The sequence below is a fragment of the Pan troglodytes genome, chromosome 9 (genome assembly GCF_028858775.2).
Source record: "Pan troglodytes isolate AG18354 chromosome 9, NHGRI_mPanTro3-v2.0_pri, whole genome shotgun sequence".
NCBI classification, from domain to species: domain Eukaryota; kingdom Metazoa; phylum Chordata; class Mammalia; order Primates; family Hominidae; genus Pan; species Pan troglodytes.
This window is the reverse complement of record NC_072407.2, coordinates 88,259,210-88,278,340: the sequence shown is the minus strand read 5'-3', so window position 1 is coordinate 88,278,340 and position 19,131 is coordinate 88,259,210. Positions and strand designations below refer to the sequence as shown.

Genomic DNA, 19,131 nt, shown 5'->3' with positions numbered 1-19,131 from the left:
ATGGAGAATTTACCTCAGCAGGAATCCTGCCTTGAGTCTCACCCATATCTGATTGAGGATTTGAATTTTGGGGGCTAGAGGCAGAATGCTACAGCTTAAATGAACCCCCCAAAAAGCAGGTTGGGAAACTTAATCCCAGTGCAGCAGTGTTGGGAGATGAGACCTAATGAGAAGCGTTAGGTCATGAGAGTACCACTCTTATGAATGAATTAATTCCAATTATATATTTAAAAAAAAAGGCTTCAAGTTCAATTTCTTGTTCTTACTTTCTAATGCCAGGTTAAAGTGGACTAAGACAGTAAGTTCAGAAATATTCATGTGGTCTGAAAAATATTTTAAGCATACTTATCTCAAATAACTTTCTTTAAATAACCTAATTTGATGGAAATATACTTTTGAAATAAAATACAGATTTGACATAAGCAATTTTATCCCACAGAACAAGATAGTAGCTTTTCCCTTCACCACACTCACATTAAAAAATTGAAAGGGGACTGAGATTTATGATTTTTACAGTAAGCTGAAAACATAACTACATATATCATGCACAATTTTATAGAATTGACAGTCCTTCTTCAAAAATTATGCAGCTATAATTTGAGCAATGTTATATTAAACATTAATAAAGAATGTACAGCAGGCCAGGTGCAGTAGCTCACACCTGTAATCCCAGCACTTTGGGAGGCCAAGGTGTGAGGATCTTTTGAGGCCAGGAGTTTGAGACCAGGTTGGACAACATAATGAAACCGTTATCTCTACAAAAAAATTTTTAAAAATTAGCCAGGCATGGTGGTGTGCACATCTAGTCCCAGCTACTCAGAAGGATGAGGTGGGAACATTGCTTGAGGCCAGGAGCTCAAGCTACAGTGAGCTGTGATCACATCACTCTACTATAGCCTGGTTGACAGAGTGAGATCCTGTCTCTAAAACAGTATTTAAAAAAAAGAAAGAATGTAAAGCAAAGACACGTCATGTAAGCTTGAAATATAACAATGTGCATTCTGTCTGTGAATATAAATGCATCACATAAACACCCCAGAGGTAGTAATACATGTGAAAATTAACAGTGCTGTAAAAATGATTCCTTGATTTCAATTTTGTACAAGCTTTTGTATGGACATGTTATTTCTGTTGGGGATACATATGTACACCCCCACCCACACAACCCTAGGATATACATACATATGTAAACACCTAGGATTAGTGACTCTGTAACATTTTGAGGAACTGCCAGATTGTTTTTCAAAGTAGTTACATTTTACATTCCCACCAGCAGTGTCTGAGAGGGCTCTGATTTCTTCTTGTGCCAGTCAATACTTGTTAGTATCTAACGTTTTTATTACAGCCACCCTAAGTAGGTGTGAAGTGGTATTTCATTGTGGTTTTGATTTGTAGTTCCTTAATGATTAATATGTTAAACATCTTTTCATGTGCTCAGTGGCCATCTGTGTATGCTCTGTGAAGAAATGTCATTCAGAACTTTTAGCCATTTTTAAATTGGGCTGTCTTTTTATTGTTGAGCTATAAAAATTCTTGATACACGTCCCTTATTAGCTGGGAATCGTGGCTCATGCCTGTAATCCCAGCATTTTAGGAGGCCGGGGTAGGAGGACTGCTTGAGGCCAGGAGTTTGAGGACCAGTCTAGGTAACACAAGGAGACCTCATCTCTACAAAAACATTTTTTACAAAATTAGCCAGGTGTGGCGGCACGTGCCTGTAGTCCTAACTACTTGGGAGGCTGAGGCAGGTAGATCACTTGAGCCCAGGAGGTTGAGGCTACAGTGAGCCATGATCACGCCACTGCACTCCAACCTGGGTGACTGGGCAAGACCCTGTCTCCAAAAACAAAAAATAAAAATCAAAGTCCTTTATCAGAATGATTTATAAATATTTTTTCTCCTTTTGAGTAGGCTTTTTTACTTTCTTGATAGTATCACTTGGAGCAAAATTCTTATTCATGCTCAAACTTCTGATTTTTAAAAATGCTCTTACTGACACAATAGAGGAAGACCAGGGTTAAAAGTTGTGATGTTGGGCTGCACGCAGTGGCTCACGCCTGTAATCCCAGCACTTTGGGAGGCTGATGCGGGTGGACCACCTGAGGTCAGGAGTTTGAGACCAGCCTGGCCAACATGGAGAAACCTCATCTCTACTAAAAATAAAAAAAATTAGCCAGGCATGGTGGAGGGCGCCTGTAATCCCAGCTACTCGGGAGGGTCAGGCAGGAGAATCACCTGAACCCAGGAGGCAGAGGTTGCAGTGAGCCGAGATAGAGCCATTGCACTGCAGCCTGGGCGCCAAAGCAAACTCTGTCTCAAAAATAAATAAATAAATAAATAAATAGAGGCAGGACGCAGTGGCTCACACCTGTAATCTCAGCACTCTAGGAGGCTGAGACAGGCGGATCAACTGAGGTCAGGAGTTCAAGACCAGCCTGACCCATGTGGAGAAACCGTATCTCTACTAAAAATACAAAAATTAGCCAGGCATGGTGGTACATGCCTGTAATCCCAGCTACTCGAGGGGCTGAGGCAGGAGAATCTCTTAAACCCGGGAGGCAGAGGTTGCAGTCAGCCGAGATTGCACCATTGCGCTCCAGCCTCCGCAACAAGAGCGAAACTTTGTCTCAAAAAAAAAAAAAAAAAAAAAAAAAACAAAGAAAAGAGAAAAAAAAAGTTGTAATATTTAGAACAAGTGAGGCATTACGGTCTATACAGTTGTTCAGAAATATCTGAGCCCCAATTAGTGTTATCAAGAGACAAGAAAAAGTAATCAACTCTTCCTAGAGGTAGTGATTTCCAAAATGCAATGCTTTCCCTTTATGGGAATATTTCAAATAACTTATCCTGAAAAACGTAGCATTTTTAAGAAATTCTATAGGAAATCCTTTATAAAACAAAAGCTTTTTTAAAAAATAAAAAAGCAATATGAATTTTCATATGTAGTATTTATTATTACATGATTGGACAAAATGATTTGGATATGCTAACATAGCCTGGGATTTTCCTACTAAAATTTACTGTTATAACCTTTTTTTAAATTTGGCTTTATTTCCTTAGAACACTATCTGTCCACACACTGGGGCCTACTGGAGGGTAGAGGGTGGGAGGAGTAAGAAGATCAGGAAAAATAACTAACAGATACTAGACTTAAAATAAAACAGGACCTGTCAACCTAAGTAACAGAGAGGCTCTCTAAAATAAAAGATGTTTATATGGAAATAATGCACTGCAATGAGAATGTGCATGCCAAAGTAAACTATGTGTGTTCTCCGAGACACAAAGGAAAGACAGAGGTTTTTAAAGAAAAAAATGAGAAGGATTACATAATTGTTTTGAAATAAGATTGGCCACAAAATCAGTAACAAGGGTGATGCCAGTCTCAGGATGGAGAGGCACTTACTGCCAGTATTTTCTGTGTAAGGTTGTGATGGCCTTTGTGCAAGGTTGTGGTTGTGTTTTTTTGTGAGTTTTTATTATCAGACATACAAGCATGTGGACTCTCTTCTCATGGTTTTTCCTATTTGTCAGGGTTTTCTTGACATTAGTGACTCCATCTTAATTCTGACAAATTGCACAGACTCAAGAAACATTTGCTTCACTTACCTTTACTTACTGACAGGAGAAGATTTGGATCTCTTGGGTGGAATTTCAGCTCATTGATAGCATTTCCATGGCCAACATAGTGCTACAATAAATTTAAAACATTTCAAGTTTCCTATCTCAAAATCAGTAAATTTTTTTTCATAAATCTTTAGAGAATGTAAAAATAGTTTCACTTAAAGTAGTGGTTCTCAACCTTGGCTGCATACTAAAATCACCCAACAAACTTGAGGTGAAAAGGAAAAAAAAAAAAAAAGACCCCAGGCACAGTGGGTGGCTCATGTCTTTAATCCAAGCACTTTGGAAAGCTAAGGCAGAATCGCTTGAGGTCAGGAGTTCAAGACCAGTCAGGGCAATGCAGCAAGACCCTATCTTCATACACACATACACACACACACACACACACACACACACACACAAATTAAAAATTGGCCCCAGCTACTTGAGAGGCTGAGGCAGGAGGATCGCTTGAGCCCAGGAGACGGGCTGCAGTGAGCTATAATCATGCCACTACATTCCAGCCCGGGCAAAGGAGTCAGAACCTGTCTCAGAACAAAAAAAAAAAAAGATGCTCAAAACTCCACCTGCAGATATTCTGATGGGATTAGCGGAGGCTCCAATATGCGTAGGGTTTTAAGCATCCTCAGGAGAGTCTGATGTAGCCCCACAGTTAAAAACAGCTGATGAAAGTGATTTGAAAAACCCGTCTTCTTATCAACTTCCTAGGCTTCACCTTTATGTTCGTTACAAGGTCCCTTTGATAACACACCTCCAGTTTAGGTGTCTTGGAAAATGGACTCCCTCTTATTGTTCATTTAGAGCCTCTCAAAGTAAACCATGACAAGGGTGAAAGAGGGAAATGATTTAAAAAGAAAGCACTACAAATATTAACATTTTCCCACTTATTCCTTAATTTACATTACCCAAATGTGACAAACGTCTCAAAAGACTCATCCAAAGAGAGCAGTAAGAAAAGTACGAATCAAATGAGAAATGTTACATTCATACCATTAGTTTTAAATTTAACATTACAAGTTTTTACAGTTGTGGATTCAAAAGAAGCAGATCTACAATTTAACCAGAAAAACCCACCTTTATACACTGCATTGTTATAGGATTTATTATCCTAATTATGCCTCTAGATCCAGCTACAGCCAGCAGAGGATGGCTCGTATTGCTATCATAGGTCCATGCACAAGTGTAAAAGTTTTCATCAGCCTAAGAAATTCCACAGTTAAGAAACATAATGTTTTTGAAAAAGAAACATGTCAATAATTATAATAGAAACTTACAAAGAACTGCTAAAGTTTTTGACACAAAAGTTCTCAATTTTCCTTATACAACCAAATATATACAATGGTGATTTGAGGTCTAAAATCCCTAACAAATGATCAAACAAAATTACAGTCTCTCCACTCAATTTTGTTTACTCTTTAGCTGCTTGTACAACTACTCAACTCTGTAGCTGCAGTACCAAAATAACTGCAGAAAATATACAAATGAATGGGCATAGTTGTGTTCAAAACAAAACTTTACAAAAACAGGTGACCAACCTGCAAGCTGTAGTTTAACCTCTGCTCTATCCCCATACCTCTATAAATATCTAAAAAAGAACAATTCAGTTTTCCACTTTTTTCTTTGTGAGACAGTCTCAATACAACAACAGGTCACATTTCAATATCTTTTAGAGAAGACTGAATGTCCTTGCCTTGTCTTGTTTGCTAGGTTTTTCAAATGGATCTGGAAGAAATATCTTATTACTTAGCTTTTACTGCTCTAACTCGGGCTTTTCAAATTTTTCTGTTTCTTTATGAACCTGTTTTGCAATTTTTATTTCCTATTTTATTTTTATACATTTTATTTTTCCTAAACTTTTTTTTTCTTCCTAGGCTTCGTTGATCAAATACTTAGAATGACTACCAGTCACAACCCAAGTTCATCATTATAACTACAATGAAATGATATATTCTAGGCAAGGTCAAAGAAAAAGGAGGTTTTAATCAGTCTTTGCTAACATTTTCTATTACTAGATTTCTAATGCTCCTATCTCTATAGACATCTGCACCCAACCAGCACATCCATCCCACAATGGATTCTTTTCTTTTTCTTTTTGCCTAGCTGAGTTGACACATACCACAATGGATTTCTAAGGGTCAGGAAAACTAGATACCAGGATTCTCTTGGGTGATAGTGAAGAAATCGGTTAAGAAAGAACAATAACTTTAGGGAAATGATTAATTTATAAAAGTTTTGGTGCACTTATTGAAAATAAATTCCTTTGACTAAAGATATTAAAAACCCAGGAAAGGATACATCAGCATCCACGTAAGATTGCAACAACCGGATTTCTCCTTGTGAATGACATTCATACAAGGTAACCTAATGAAAATAAAAATACAGTAAATTTCATCTCAAGTATAGAAAACATACTCTCTCCAACTTTTAAACATATTTTAATCGCAATCATATCTTAAATATACTACAGAAACTACTGCCTTAAAATACCTCCTGTGAGCTTAAAGAAGCCATTATAAAGCTGAATGTTTTACATAATACACAGAGCATATTAAATATTGCAGTAATAGTCGTTTCGATTTCCAATCTTTTAAACTTGTATTTCATCCATTCAATTGCCTAGGCAACATAGCAAAACTCCATCTCTATTAAAAAATAAATATTAGGCCGGGCACGGTGGCTCACGCCTGTAATCCCAGCATTTTGGGAGGCCAAGGCGCGCGGATCATGAGGTCAAGAGATCAAGACCATCCTGGCCAATATGGTGAAACCCTGTCTCTACCAAAAATACAAAAATTAGCTGAGCGTGGTGGCACATGCCCGTAATCCCAGCTACTCAGGAGGCTGAGGCCGGTGAATCACTTGAACCCGGGAGGCGGAGGTTGCAGTGAGCCGAGATTGCACCATTGCACTCCAGCCTGGCAACAAAAGCGAAACTCTGTCTCAAAAAAAAATAAAATAAGTCCGGACACAGTGGCTCATGTCTTTAATCCCAGCACTTTGGGAGGCTGAGGCGGGTGGATCATGAGGTCAGGAGATCAAGACCATCCTGGCTAACACGGTGGAACCCCGTCTCTACTAAAAATACAAAAATTAGGTGGGTGTGGTGGCATGTGCCTGTAGTCCCAGCTACTCAGGAGGCTGAGACAGGAGAATCGCTAGAACCCAGGAGGCAGAAGTTGCAGTGAGCCAAGACTGCACCACTGCACTCCAGCCTGGGCAACAGAGAGAGACTCAGTCTCAAAAAAAAAAAAAAAAAAAAACCATAAAAAATAAAAATTCAAATAAAAATAAGTCTTTGGATAGTTTTGGAGTATTTACATATTAGTTACATATTTAAAAGTCTACAATTTGCTTAATGAATTATTTTCTTATGGGTACAGATAATCAAACATTAACTTTCACATGTATGATAGACTTTTTCATTTGTTGCATACTCTAAAATTAAAACTATACATACACCATACACAATTTTGTAATACTAATCTTTTATAAATTTCTTTCCATTTTCTTTTCTTTTTTTTTTTTTTTTTGAGACAGAGTTTCACTCTTGTCGTCCAGACTGGAGTGCAATGGCATGATCTCGGCTCACTGCAACCTCTGCCTCCCGGATTCAAGCGATCCTCCTGCCTCAGCCTCCTGTGTAGCTGAGATTACAGGCACTCGCTATCACGCCCAGCTAGTTTTTGTGTTTTTAGTAGAGACAGGGTTTCACCACGTTGGTCAGGCTGGTCTCGAACTCCTGAGTTCAGGTGATCCACCTGCCTCGGCCTCCCAAAATGCTGGGATTACAGGCGTAAGCCACTGTGCCCGGCCCCATTTTTCTTATAGCTTATAGTCAGTCACATTAGCAAAAACCTATTATTATTTTATAATAGTACTGAAGACCTCTGAAGATCCTGTGTATCATCACAACCTATTAATTCATTATCTCCTCTATGTTAATGTTCAAAAAAAATTCTTTATATGGCTGCTAACTAGGTTGATTATGTCTTATGTGATAACTGTTTTCGTTTTCTTTCTTCCTTTTAAAGAAATTCTAACAGCAGAACTTTTTATAATTCAATAAACTATATGACACCCCTTTATGTCACTTTAAATAAAAATAGGGATTCTTTTTGTTAGAAAACCTAAAACACTGCAATCAGCACACTGGAGCACAAACTATACCAATTATAATACTATCAAAGCTAAATATTAACTTAGGTTTACAGTGGTGTCTTAAAAGTGGACTCAAATTTAATTAATGCACTACATTCCCAACTAGGAAAAAAATAACCTCAACCTTTTCTTAAAACCGCAAAATTTTCCCTCTGAATTGTTGTTTTCAAAGAATCTAGGAACTAAACAACTATAAGCAGACTACATTATCTTAAAACCTACATTTGACTAAACACCAAAAACAGAAGAAAAAAAGCTATTATTTCATGTTATCAACTTCAGGGGTAACTTAAAAATATTTAGAGTTTCAATGAATTGACCTTGTCAAATAGTAAAAGGCCTAGAGCCTTACATGTCATTATAAAATTTCCTTAAAAGGCTGGACATGGTGGCTCATGACTGCAACCCCAGCTCTTTGGGAGGCCAAGGCAGGTAGATTGCTTGAGCCCAAGAGTTCAAGACCAGCATGGGCAACACGGTGAAAACCTATCTCTACAAAAAAAATTAGCCAGGGATGGTAGTGCATGCCTGTAGCTACTCAGAAGGCTGACGTGGGAGGATCACCTGAGCCCCAGAAGTTGAGGCTGCAGTAAGCCTTGATTAACCACTGCACTCCATCCTGGAGGAAGGAGTAAGACTCTCTCTCTCTCAAAAACAAACAAACAACAACAACAACAACAACAAAAACCACCACCAAACACTACCTGTCTCAAAACAAAAAAAAACAGCAAACTCAAATGTTTACTGCAAGTAATTAAAACATCTCAATAACTTATTTAAATCCACTGGATTTATGCTTCATTTATAGAGCCATTCATTACCTTAATTTTAAAAAAATCACAGCCAGTTCTTAAGCTATTTGAATGATAAGTACCAAAATCACTTTAAAAAGAATGCCAATTAAAAAAAAAAAAAAAAGGAACGCCAATTCTTTCAACCAAGTATTTATGAAGACAACTACAAGTATAAAACCTGTTTCATAAATAATTAGGGGTAATATATTAAATATAGATGTATTTTCAGCCATGCATACTAGTTTTAATTAATTTCTAGAAACCTTCACTCTTACATGAAAGAATCATATTGCTAAACCAGCTTCACAAAATGCACTTTGAAATTATTCTATTTCAATATTACATTAACACCAGATCTGGAAATCAAGCCAAATACTAAATAGACACCTTAACACTCACTCTGTTGCTTCCTACAGTTGCAAACACTAATGGATCTCCTTCTTTACTGTGCCAGTTAAACTGAACTCCAAACAATGGTTGGTTATGATCTTCCTATAAAATAATCATGAAATAAGAAAAGATTAATGTATCTTACAAACCAGAAAATGACAGTAAACTAACCTATCCCCTTCTTTTTTCCAAAATGCAATACATTATTTTGTGTATCATACATAAGCTAACTTTTGACACTAAAATTAAAAGATATCTACTAGTCTAGTTTTCACATTTTAAAATATTGTGTATGATAAAGTTTTATCACAACCAAAGGCTGAAATCACAAGTTAGGTAATAACTGCTTACCTACGAAAACACTTATAATATATTTGCCTTTTTCTTAATAAGCCAATCATATTCTGAATCACAATAAACTGGATAATTTTGGTGGATACAAAAGGACACAATTTATTTTTCTGAAACAGGAAATTAGCAGATGGTCTTAATAGCTTCTCTGGCATTCACTAAATTTTATAAGGCTAAATTTTTCCCTTGTAAAGTGAAGCATAGCAGACTCCATTCAAATCACTGTTTTCTGTTAGTCAGAATGAGAATATCTGAACACTGGGGACTAGGGGAAGAAATAAACTGTAACTGCACAGTTACCAGGAGGCTATAGGAGATGTACAAAGAACAATTATTCACTTTTGTTCACAAAGTTATTTTTCAGCTTTAAGATTTTACTGGCTATCTTCTGGCATTTAACACTGACTTTCAGATGCAGTTTAAGGCACTGTTTTCACTTTTAAAGTACATCTTTCGTTTTCTCATCACTTGAAAAGCCACAGCTTTAGGATTTTGAAATACTGACTTAAGTATAAAAGGCAGCTAAAAACATCTTCCAGGTACAGTACCTAAAAGTAGTACGTTAATGTAAATAAATATGCACATGAAACTATAATTGACTTTTTAAAAATATGCTGAGATTAATTTCTCTCCTTTTACAGGAGCAAAATCTGACACACTGGGCATCGAATTTTTGCTACACAGACAGAAAAATGTCATAGTCATAGCTTCTTATGCTTTCCCAAAACTTTACTTATAAAAAATATATTTGGATATTTAGAAAAGGTTTTAACTTACATATGTATGAGATAATACACATTTTTCCTCAGTATAGAAAAAAATAGCCTCACATTTAAAAAACAAACTGGACATATATAAAAGAAAATATCTTAAACACCAGTAACCCCTTTTATAAAGTAAATAAAAATACTATTGGGGACAGATTAATTTAAATAACCAAAACCCCCTTTTCCCTAAATATTTAATATTAAAAAGTTTAAAAATTTTTTACACCTTTTTCTTTGAAAACAGTTATAAATAAAACAAAGGACAGAAACTGTACAAAGTAAAACATCTGTTTCAATTTATACTTAGTCAAAGTTAATGGGTTACATTCAGTTCTTTTTAAAAACTGATGCCAGAAGTGGCTTATGTTTTTTAAGGTTTACTAAAATATAAAGAGTAATAGTTACCCAAATCTTTAATTTGAATGCAAACAATAAAGCAAAGACATCCTGCAACACTGTCACATATTTAAATTAAAACAACAAAAAACAAAACCAAAAAACTAAACATGGGATGGACTAAAATAGATATGCAGTCTGAACTACAAAAAAAAAAACCCTTCAAAAAACATTGTAACTTTAAAATATTTACAACTTGACAGAGTATCCTGAGTACGAAATGTGTGCCACAGAGAAATAATTTCTGAAGCCTAGCATTCAGCCCAAAAGATCTTTTTTTGCACATACCTTGAGACTATTTACACATTTGAAAGAATATTTGCATTTCTTTGACTTCCATTTTCCCTTTCCCCAACTTTTCCTTCCAGGTGCATTTGGCGTGTTTGTAGGTGTATCAGGGCGTTCAGTGTTTGTACCACTTTCTATACTGACAGCGTCATCCTGTAAGCAGTAAATGAGGAAAAATTACATGAAACAGCAATACTGTTTTTAGCAGTAAATAACTCTACTGGGAAGATGCTGACTGACCTAAGAGAAATAATTTCTACAAGAAGAAAAAAATGTATTCTTGCCTCCACATAAGGATAAACATAATCCAGCTACAGGTTAGAAGGTTTGTAGATATTTTATATTTCAACAAAAATGAAAATGAAATAAATACTATTGAGAATAATGGAAGAGTAATACTGTCTTTAATAAGGCACTGGTCTGTTCCAGTCACTTTAATACACTGTATCAGTGAATCTTTACAGCTCTTTACAAAAGGTACTGGAAGTGTTGAAAAAGCCTAACTGGTCTCTTGGCTGGTAATTCCACCCCAAAGCTGTGACTCTTAAATCTGACTGATGTATATGTCTTCATAATGTATTTGACTGCTGCTCAGTCTGGAGCATGGAGCTGGGGAGCCGTTTGAAGCAGGGGTGTTAATGGCTTCTACATTAGATGTCACTTTTTAAAATCCTGTTTTTCAAATTCTGCTTATAACGCAAACCATTTAGAATTTTTTAAAAGTGCTACATATATTCTATGCTATTTACAAGTTAAAACTGTCTCATTGTTCTAAAGTAATAATACTCATAAATCAGAACTCCAGAGACTCTCAATCACAATTAAAGTAAATCCTTCCAAAAAAAAGAAATGACTGCAGGAAACCTTGAAAATTCTCCTAATTCATACCTTATCTCACACACGAGTGGCCCTCTAATCTCAGCTCTCTAATCTCAGAAGAGGATTCCACTACCTCCTGATTACAGATTCCAATGTCTCCTTTGGAAAGAAAAGATTTATTTAATCTATGACCTTAGGGCAGCAGTTCTAAAATACATTCCAGAGGAAGCCTTTTTTTTTTTTTTTTTTCCATGAAATGCCTATTAAACAGCCTAGGAAACACTGCTTTAGGGGCTATTTTTAAATTATTGCTTCCTAAAGTTGGTTTTATATAGAAGGTTAAAAAATATCATAAATGAAATAATAGGCGGGTAGCAAGCAGTACGTACTCAACAAATATTTGAATTGTAATTTAATGTAAATATCATTAGTCTTTACAGAAATAGAAAATGCGGTATTTTAATCTCTTTTTCTCTCCACCTTTTCAGTTGTATTCACATAATTAACATCAAATGTAGAAAACAATTCTGTATCTCAGTGGAAAACTATGCATTATCTATATAGCACATCCTTCCAAGTTACCAGACTATAGCCCTCCACTATGTCTTTGAGCTATCTTACAACTCTTTTTTGAGACAGGCTCTCCCTCTGTCACCCACTCTGTCCTTGGTTCAATGCAACCTCCACCTCCCAGACTCAAGTGATCTTCCCCCCACCTTAGCCTCCTGAGTAGCTGGGACAACAGGAGCTGGCCACCACACCCAGCTAATTTTTGGTAGAGACAGAGTTTCACGATGTTGCCCAGGCTGGTCTCAAACTCCTGGACTCAAAGGATCCTCCCGCCTCAGCCACCTAAAGTGCTGGGATTACAGGTGTGAGCCACTGCGCCCAGCCACAACTCTTTTTTCATTATGAATAACTGATAGACATGTAAATTTTGTCTCTACAGTAGAGGTTCAAAATGTCTTCCCTGCCACTCAAGGGAAAAAAAAAGTTTCTGTCTCCATTTGGAATTCATCTCTCCATTCCTTTACTCCATATATTAATAAATTTGTACTGTTTTGATTTTGCGGGTTAACCATTACTGTATAACATTTGCCTGGTTCCCTCTGAGTAAAAGTTTTAACATGTGTTCACTTGCCATTTTTTCTGTAAAATTACCTTTTAACACTAGAGAACTGAAATTTTAAAAACTCTAAGACATTTTTATATATCAGTTTCTTTACATTCTGGCTAAACACTGAGCTGCCAATACAGAGGCCACACAAAACATTCGTTAATAGGGCACGTTGCTTATTTTACTTCTGATCACTTAATTTACCCATCTCCTCCCAAGGCAAATCAAGATGGAATCAAATGAAAATGTAATACAGCCACCATGCTTCCATTTTATCTTTAAACTAAAATCAAGTCTTTGCTGAGTGTCTAATATATGTACAGGCTGACCTCCATCCTATTCCGTTCTCAAAGTAAAGAATGATACTGTGCAACAGACATGGTACTACCATCTTCACTTGCCCAACGAGGAAAGAGACACAGGGCAGTAATTTGCACCTGCATCTTGCCACAGGGATGCCCTGCATCTTTGCTTTTGCTTAAGCAAAAAGACAAGTCTCCAGGTTCAGCCCTCTGATCTTACTACCAAGGCATCCATTAGTACTCTCGCAGAAGCCAACTACTCTGCAGTCATATGATCTCAAAAAGTTCAATAAAATGGCAGATAACACAATAAATGTAAAATATGTGCCTGTAATTCTCTGACTCACATTAACAGTAGTAACTGCTCAGGTTACCTGAACTCTAACACAAAAACATATTCCCCCACACCCCATCTGCTTTGGCCTTTTGCCATTTGGCTCCCTCAAGAGTAAAACTATTGCCCTTATCTTTTCTAAACTCATTTTTATACAACGTTCTCTACTCCCTTACCTTACTACTGCCCCTAAGTCAGGGGTACATGGATGAAATTCAGAAGGCTTGTGAACTCAAATGGTGAAAAAAAATTGCATCTTATTTTTTGCCACCTTTAAAATCTAGCACTTCCTTCTATTATTATCTAGGTAACACATGCTTAATGTTACTGAAGTTGTGACTCTGCCACCAATGGAAATCAAGTATTTTTATATTATACTTCGAAAAAGTGTTTATACCCATCACTACTATCAGACCCGCTGCTAGATCTTGTTACTTAATGTGCTAATAAAGTACATATAGTATAGGACTACATCTAAAATTTGTTTTAGAAATATTTTATAACATGGTGTACAATTTTATAATTGAATTTGTTTGTAACCTCATATCCTGTATTTCATACATCTAAAAATGTTATTTTGAGAAGACTCTACAAGATTAAGGCTTCCAAGGCATGCGCACGCACACACACAAAATTAAGGCTATCCAAATGGAGGAACCAAAACAAAACTAATCCAATCATTTGGTCTTAAAATTGCAGCAAAGAATATGTTTTCCTGTAAGGGTCTGCAAGAAGAAAATAAGCTTTATTTTGTCCTTTGCAAGTTTCTTCATTCTAAACAGGTCTGACAGTTTCATTATATTTTGCCTGATTATTAAGTATGTGGAAGGGCCAGAAACATTATTCTATGTAATCATAAAATTAGTAGTAGTAATTATTATAAATAAGTAACACGTGTATAGTACTTATTATGGGGCAGACACTCTTCTTAGTACTTTAGCTATATTAACTCATTTAATGCTTACAAATACTCTATGAGGTAAATACCATACACCACCATCCTCATTTTTAAGAAACTAAGACAATTATGTCAGTCTCTTGCTCGAGGTCAAGCTAATAGAACAGAAATTTTAACCTATCACTTGGATCCAGCATCTGTGCTCTTAATACTCTAATCTGCCTAGAGAAATTTAAGAAAACGCAGAAATAAAATGAACGGTCTCCAAATAATAAAAAGAAGAGGGTAAAAAATGTTAGATCCCAATGTACAGTGAGATTGGGGCGCACAATCGGGGGAAAAATACAAAAGTAACACTTAACACCCAAGCTTTTCTGAAATTTGAAGTCTAAGATCCCACAAACTGACAATCCCAAGAATATCTATCTTGTCTCTGCAAAAAGAATCCTTTCTCATCTTTTCCGTGAAAATCTTAGTCATGACATCATTATATGTTTCAGCTAGGAATTATGACAGAATTTAGAAACTGCGTGTAGAAGATGTAACATTTATTCCTACGCCACTCTTCTGAAACATTTTAAGGATTTTTAAAAAGATATTCACAAGTTGTGGAGAATCACATTTTGGAGTAGTATCTTTGAATAAATTGTCAAGATACTTCGTTGAGCTTACTGGTTATCAACCTAAAACATGAAACTGAAAACTTATTTATGTCAATTCGGCTCTTACTGGCGAGTCAATTAAAACTCAGTTGGGTTAAATGTTGGTACCGAATGATTACGAATACCCATTTCAGAGCTTAAAAAAATCTGATTGCAAAACATCGCGCACTTGGCGAAGCCAGGAACCCACACTTAAATACATCTGCCTATACCACTGTTGCCCAAAATCTTCCAGGTCGCCACCCCCCTCACCTTTATCTTAAGTAAAAACGTTCAAAGAAGAAATCACCCACTCTTACTTCCTCAAAGGTAGTCACTCCCCACCCCCAAATCAAAAATCGATCCTCTCAATTCGGCTCCTCCTACAGAAAAGGCGACCTTCAGGCGCACCCGGTCTCCGCGGACAGGACGGAGGCGGACACAAAACCCCCTTTAATAAAGTCTCCCAAACTCCGCAAATCGAAGATCACTTTCCATCCTGAAAATTCCACAAGGGTCTTAGAGTGACAACCCTTACGCTCCTTTAACAGGGTCCCTAACTCTGCCCCGTCCTTCCAACTTTCTTAGAAAAGTCTCTAACGTGCCTTTTAAACTACTAGAATCTCAGACCCGCACTCTCCCCTTAAATCCCCCCAAAGGCCAAAACACTCCCCATCACATGCAAACTGATTTCAGGGCAGACCTCTCAGACCCACGCAATCACTAGAACCACTCTCCTTCGCCTAGTTCCTGCTTGCTCTCGGCCCCACATCAAAATCCCCGTAGGCAATTTCAATTTTCTCCCGCACGCCCGCGTTTTCCTGAGTGACACCTCTCCCTCCCCCCACAGCAGCCCGCTCGTCCCCGCGCCCCCCGTTTTAAAAGAATTTAAAACTTTCACTCCGCAGTCTCGTAACTGCCAGGAGCTGCACTTACATTCTCGTCTCCAGAGAGGTCTGGATTGCTGTTCTCGTCACTGCTCAGCTTCTGCTTCTTGGCCGCAGGCATGTCTGTTCCCGCCGGCGCAGTCGACACTTCCCTCTCGGACATATTCCTCCGCCTCCCTCCAGGTTCCTGCCGCCTGGGGCGGGGCCTCCGCCACACCGCCGTCAAGCAAGCCCGGCCCGAGCTTGCCGCAAAATTGCCACTGCCGCCGCCACCTCCACCGCCCCCCCCACTGTCGCAAATCGCGCCCAGCCGCCGAGGCGGGCGTGCGTGCGACCCCGCCACACTGCTGAAAAAGGGGCGCGCGCGCGCGCCCTCCCGCGCGGCTTCCTGGCTCCTTCCCTTCCCTAACTCCCGTCTTGCCCTTTTCCCGCCGCCCTCCCGGCAGTCTACACGATGTAAGATCCGTTGGATTAAGAGGGCAGTATTAAGTATGTCTCCCTTCCCACCACCGCCTCGAGAAGAGGCGAAACTCAAAGGGATGCTCCCTCACCCCCTTCCTCCTTCCAAAGACGTTTCAGCCGCAATTGGCCCGTTCCTTCGATCTCCGACCCGCTGCTAGGGAGCGAAAGTCTGTGGAATGGGCTACACCACCAATGTCCCAGGAAACGGGGGAAGATACAAGACGTCACCTCTTGCTTTAGCTGTGCATGCCACGTTTCCTTAATCTTGAACTTGGAGGACAGCGCTTCCTGACTATTCACGGAACTATTCATAACCTAATTCTTCCTTGAAGATAGAAATGCAAAAACAGTAACCTGATTCCCCCTGGCTTCCCCCATCTGGCGAATGGAAAGTACCCGTCAGGGGATGCGCAGGCGCCGTGGCGTACTCTTGCGCTGGGTTCGTCGAAACCCGCCTCCTCCAAGCCCCTCCTCTGTTTGAATTCTCGTTTGCTGAACCAGGTAGTTTTCTACCCGGTTTCCGAATCCCAGGGTGGATTTCAAAGCGCTACCGAATTATACTCTAGACGCTTCGTAAATTCTTGTCGGATATTTATTCTGTTGACTATTTATTGTAATGAATGATTATCCTTCCAGTTGCTACCAATAGTGGTTAAGACTTAAATAGAAATATCCTAAAATTATGAGACTAGACTCCAATGAGTTACAGCCAAAGTGCTCTTTTTAGCTGCTGAAGGATAGGCCCTGAACTACGCCAAGGCCTAAGAATCAGTGCTCATCTCCATTATGAGATTGTGATACTTAACCGACAATGTTTTGCTTGTTTTTGCACATCAGATACAATGAAATTCTAGAAGGCAACACACCTGTTAAACTTCACCAAAATATTTGCCTCTGTTACTATATCTATTCTCTAGCAGGTGCCAGATAACATTGGTGTGCCTTGTGGAATTATTATATGGGTCATGAAACCATAACTGAATGAGCAGCAGGAAAAGGAGAGTGATGACGAAAAATAAAATACGGCATCCGCCACCTTTTTTTTTTTTGTTTTTCTTAGAACGTGATTGTGACTACTTATCTATTCGGGCTTCTGTAAAAATGTCCTCATCTGTAAAAATGAGGAGGCAGGAAGGGAGAAAGGGACCTACCATTTCTTGGGCACCTACTTGATGTTGTATATCTTTTCTCTTTTAGACCTCATTACCCACCTAGAGTGCACCATCCATAAAATTCTAGTATACTTGAATTATTTCTGCATGATAACTTTATAACCAGGACATCAGTTTCCTTATCTGCAGATTGCAAGTCACTCTTTCTTTTGTAGATAAAGAGAGAACTCTTGGTTGAGAATGAGAAAAGGAAGTAAAGCAAAGGCAGGTCAGAATGAGGGGTTTCTGCAGTGAAGACTTTGAAATAAAGAAGCCGAAAAAAAATTAAAGTTGAGGTCTCAATGACGGCAGTCATTTGTTCAGCACTTCCAATGTTCCAGGCACTACTAAGCACTCCTCAGTTGGTGAGAAGAGATGAGACTGGAGTAGAGTGAGCTCCTGAGAAAGTAAGACGTGCTTTGGTATGACATTTTCATCAGCAGACAGAAACATCCTTCCCTTTGTTAAGAACATCTTTCCCAACAAAGGGAAGGACGTTTCTGAAATATAGTTCTACAAGTAAAGGATAATTGACTAAAGCATTTCAAATTAAAATTACTCCGTGTGTGAGAGATTAGTGGGAGCTGGGAAGTGGGAGTCAACGTCTAGTCATAAAATTAGAAAAGTGCTGAACATTTGGATAAAGGACACATATGGTAGAAAAATGCCTTACAGCATTCATATTATCTGTAACAAAGCAAAAATAGTTTAAAGAGGCTTATTAAAACTTGAAGGGGTTATTTTTAAAATGTTTCTGATGAATCAGGGGTGATAAATGGAAATTAGTTTATATTACTACGTTATTGTCACTACATTAAAGGAAAAATATTCTGACACTTGTTAAAATAGTAAGGAACACTTAATTCAGGACTATTTTGATAGCTGTCAAGACTATCACAATAGGAGAGAGATCAGGCTCAACTCCAAATTACAGCAAGGAGTGGGGATGTATAGTCGAGCAAAGTTGGAGGGGTTGGTGGTTGGAAAATTACTAAGAAGAGACATCAAGAATGGGGAAATTTTTGCTACACCAACTTAACAGAATTTGTGCTAAAAAAGGCCAGGGTGATCAGATATCAAGGGTATGGGTTTTTCTCTAAACTGATGCAGAATTCTTGCTACAGCTGAGCCAGGCAAGCTAGACAGGAAGATGGAGAAGAGGGCTCAGAGGAGAGTCTTTGTTACTAATTTAAGATATGTAAAATGTCATAGGTGTTCCATGCAGAGTACTACTTTTGTGGTATTAATTTAATAACCATAAAAGTCTAATTACCTATTAAAAATAAGTTTTGCTGAGTGCATTGATGTGTACCTGTAGTTCCAGCTACTCAAGAGACTAAGGCAGGAAGATTGCTTGAGCCCAGGATATCAAAGCCAGGCTGCGCTGCATAAGGAGACCTACTTCTCTAAAAAAGAAAAATTTGTACGTTTCTCAACATTGCATTCTCCTACTGTGAAAGATCTCAGGAACCATCACAGTTGGAGAGGTCTTACTACCCACATTTTACAAATGAGGAAACTAAGACTTAGGATAAGTAAACAGTATGCCCAAAGACACACAGCTGTTCAAGTGGCAGTACTAGAGATTGTGTTCAATTGATTGGAAAGCCAAAGCACTTTTACCTCAAGATGAGGGACCCAGGCAGCTCTAAATTTATGTAATTCTATGCACAGAGCTTGGTCTTTAGACCACAGAATTGTTTATAAAGTATCAAAGAACTTTAAAAAGCTATCTCACTTGGGACAGAAAGAAGA

At 38.1% G+C, this 19,131-nt stretch overlaps 1 protein-coding gene across 10 annotated transcripts in view; it reads right to left on the bottom strand.

The window, feature by feature from the left end:
- EED (embryonic ectoderm development) overlaps positions 1-16,708 on the bottom strand; it is a 35,175-nt gene extending 18,467 nt beyond the window's left edge. For 4 of the 10 annotated variants that reach the window (XR_010147303.1, XM_054662582.2, XM_054662583.2 and 1 more), the window contains exons 1-6: positions 15,813-16,629; positions 10,766-10,918; positions 8,961-9,065; positions 5,917-5,982; positions 4,696-4,821; positions 3,607-3,688 (exon numbers count right to left, since the gene is read on the bottom strand). Coding sequence is in view for 8 of the 10 variants with exons in the window: in XM_054662582.2 (XP_054518557.1) it covers positions 3,607-3,688; positions 4,696-4,821; positions 5,917-5,982; positions 8,961-9,065; positions 10,766-10,918; positions 15,813-15,926 (646 nt within the window). In the remaining 2 variants the exon portion in view is untranslated. Of the gene's footprint in view, positions 1-3,606; positions 3,689-4,695; positions 4,822-5,916; positions 5,983-8,960; positions 9,066-10,765; positions 10,919-15,812 lie in introns of all 10 variants that reach the window. The other 6 variants (XR_010147304.1, XM_009423921.4, XM_016921739.4 and 3 more) reach the window with 6 other exon arrangements.
- Positions 16,709-19,131: the final 2,423 nt, after the last annotated feature.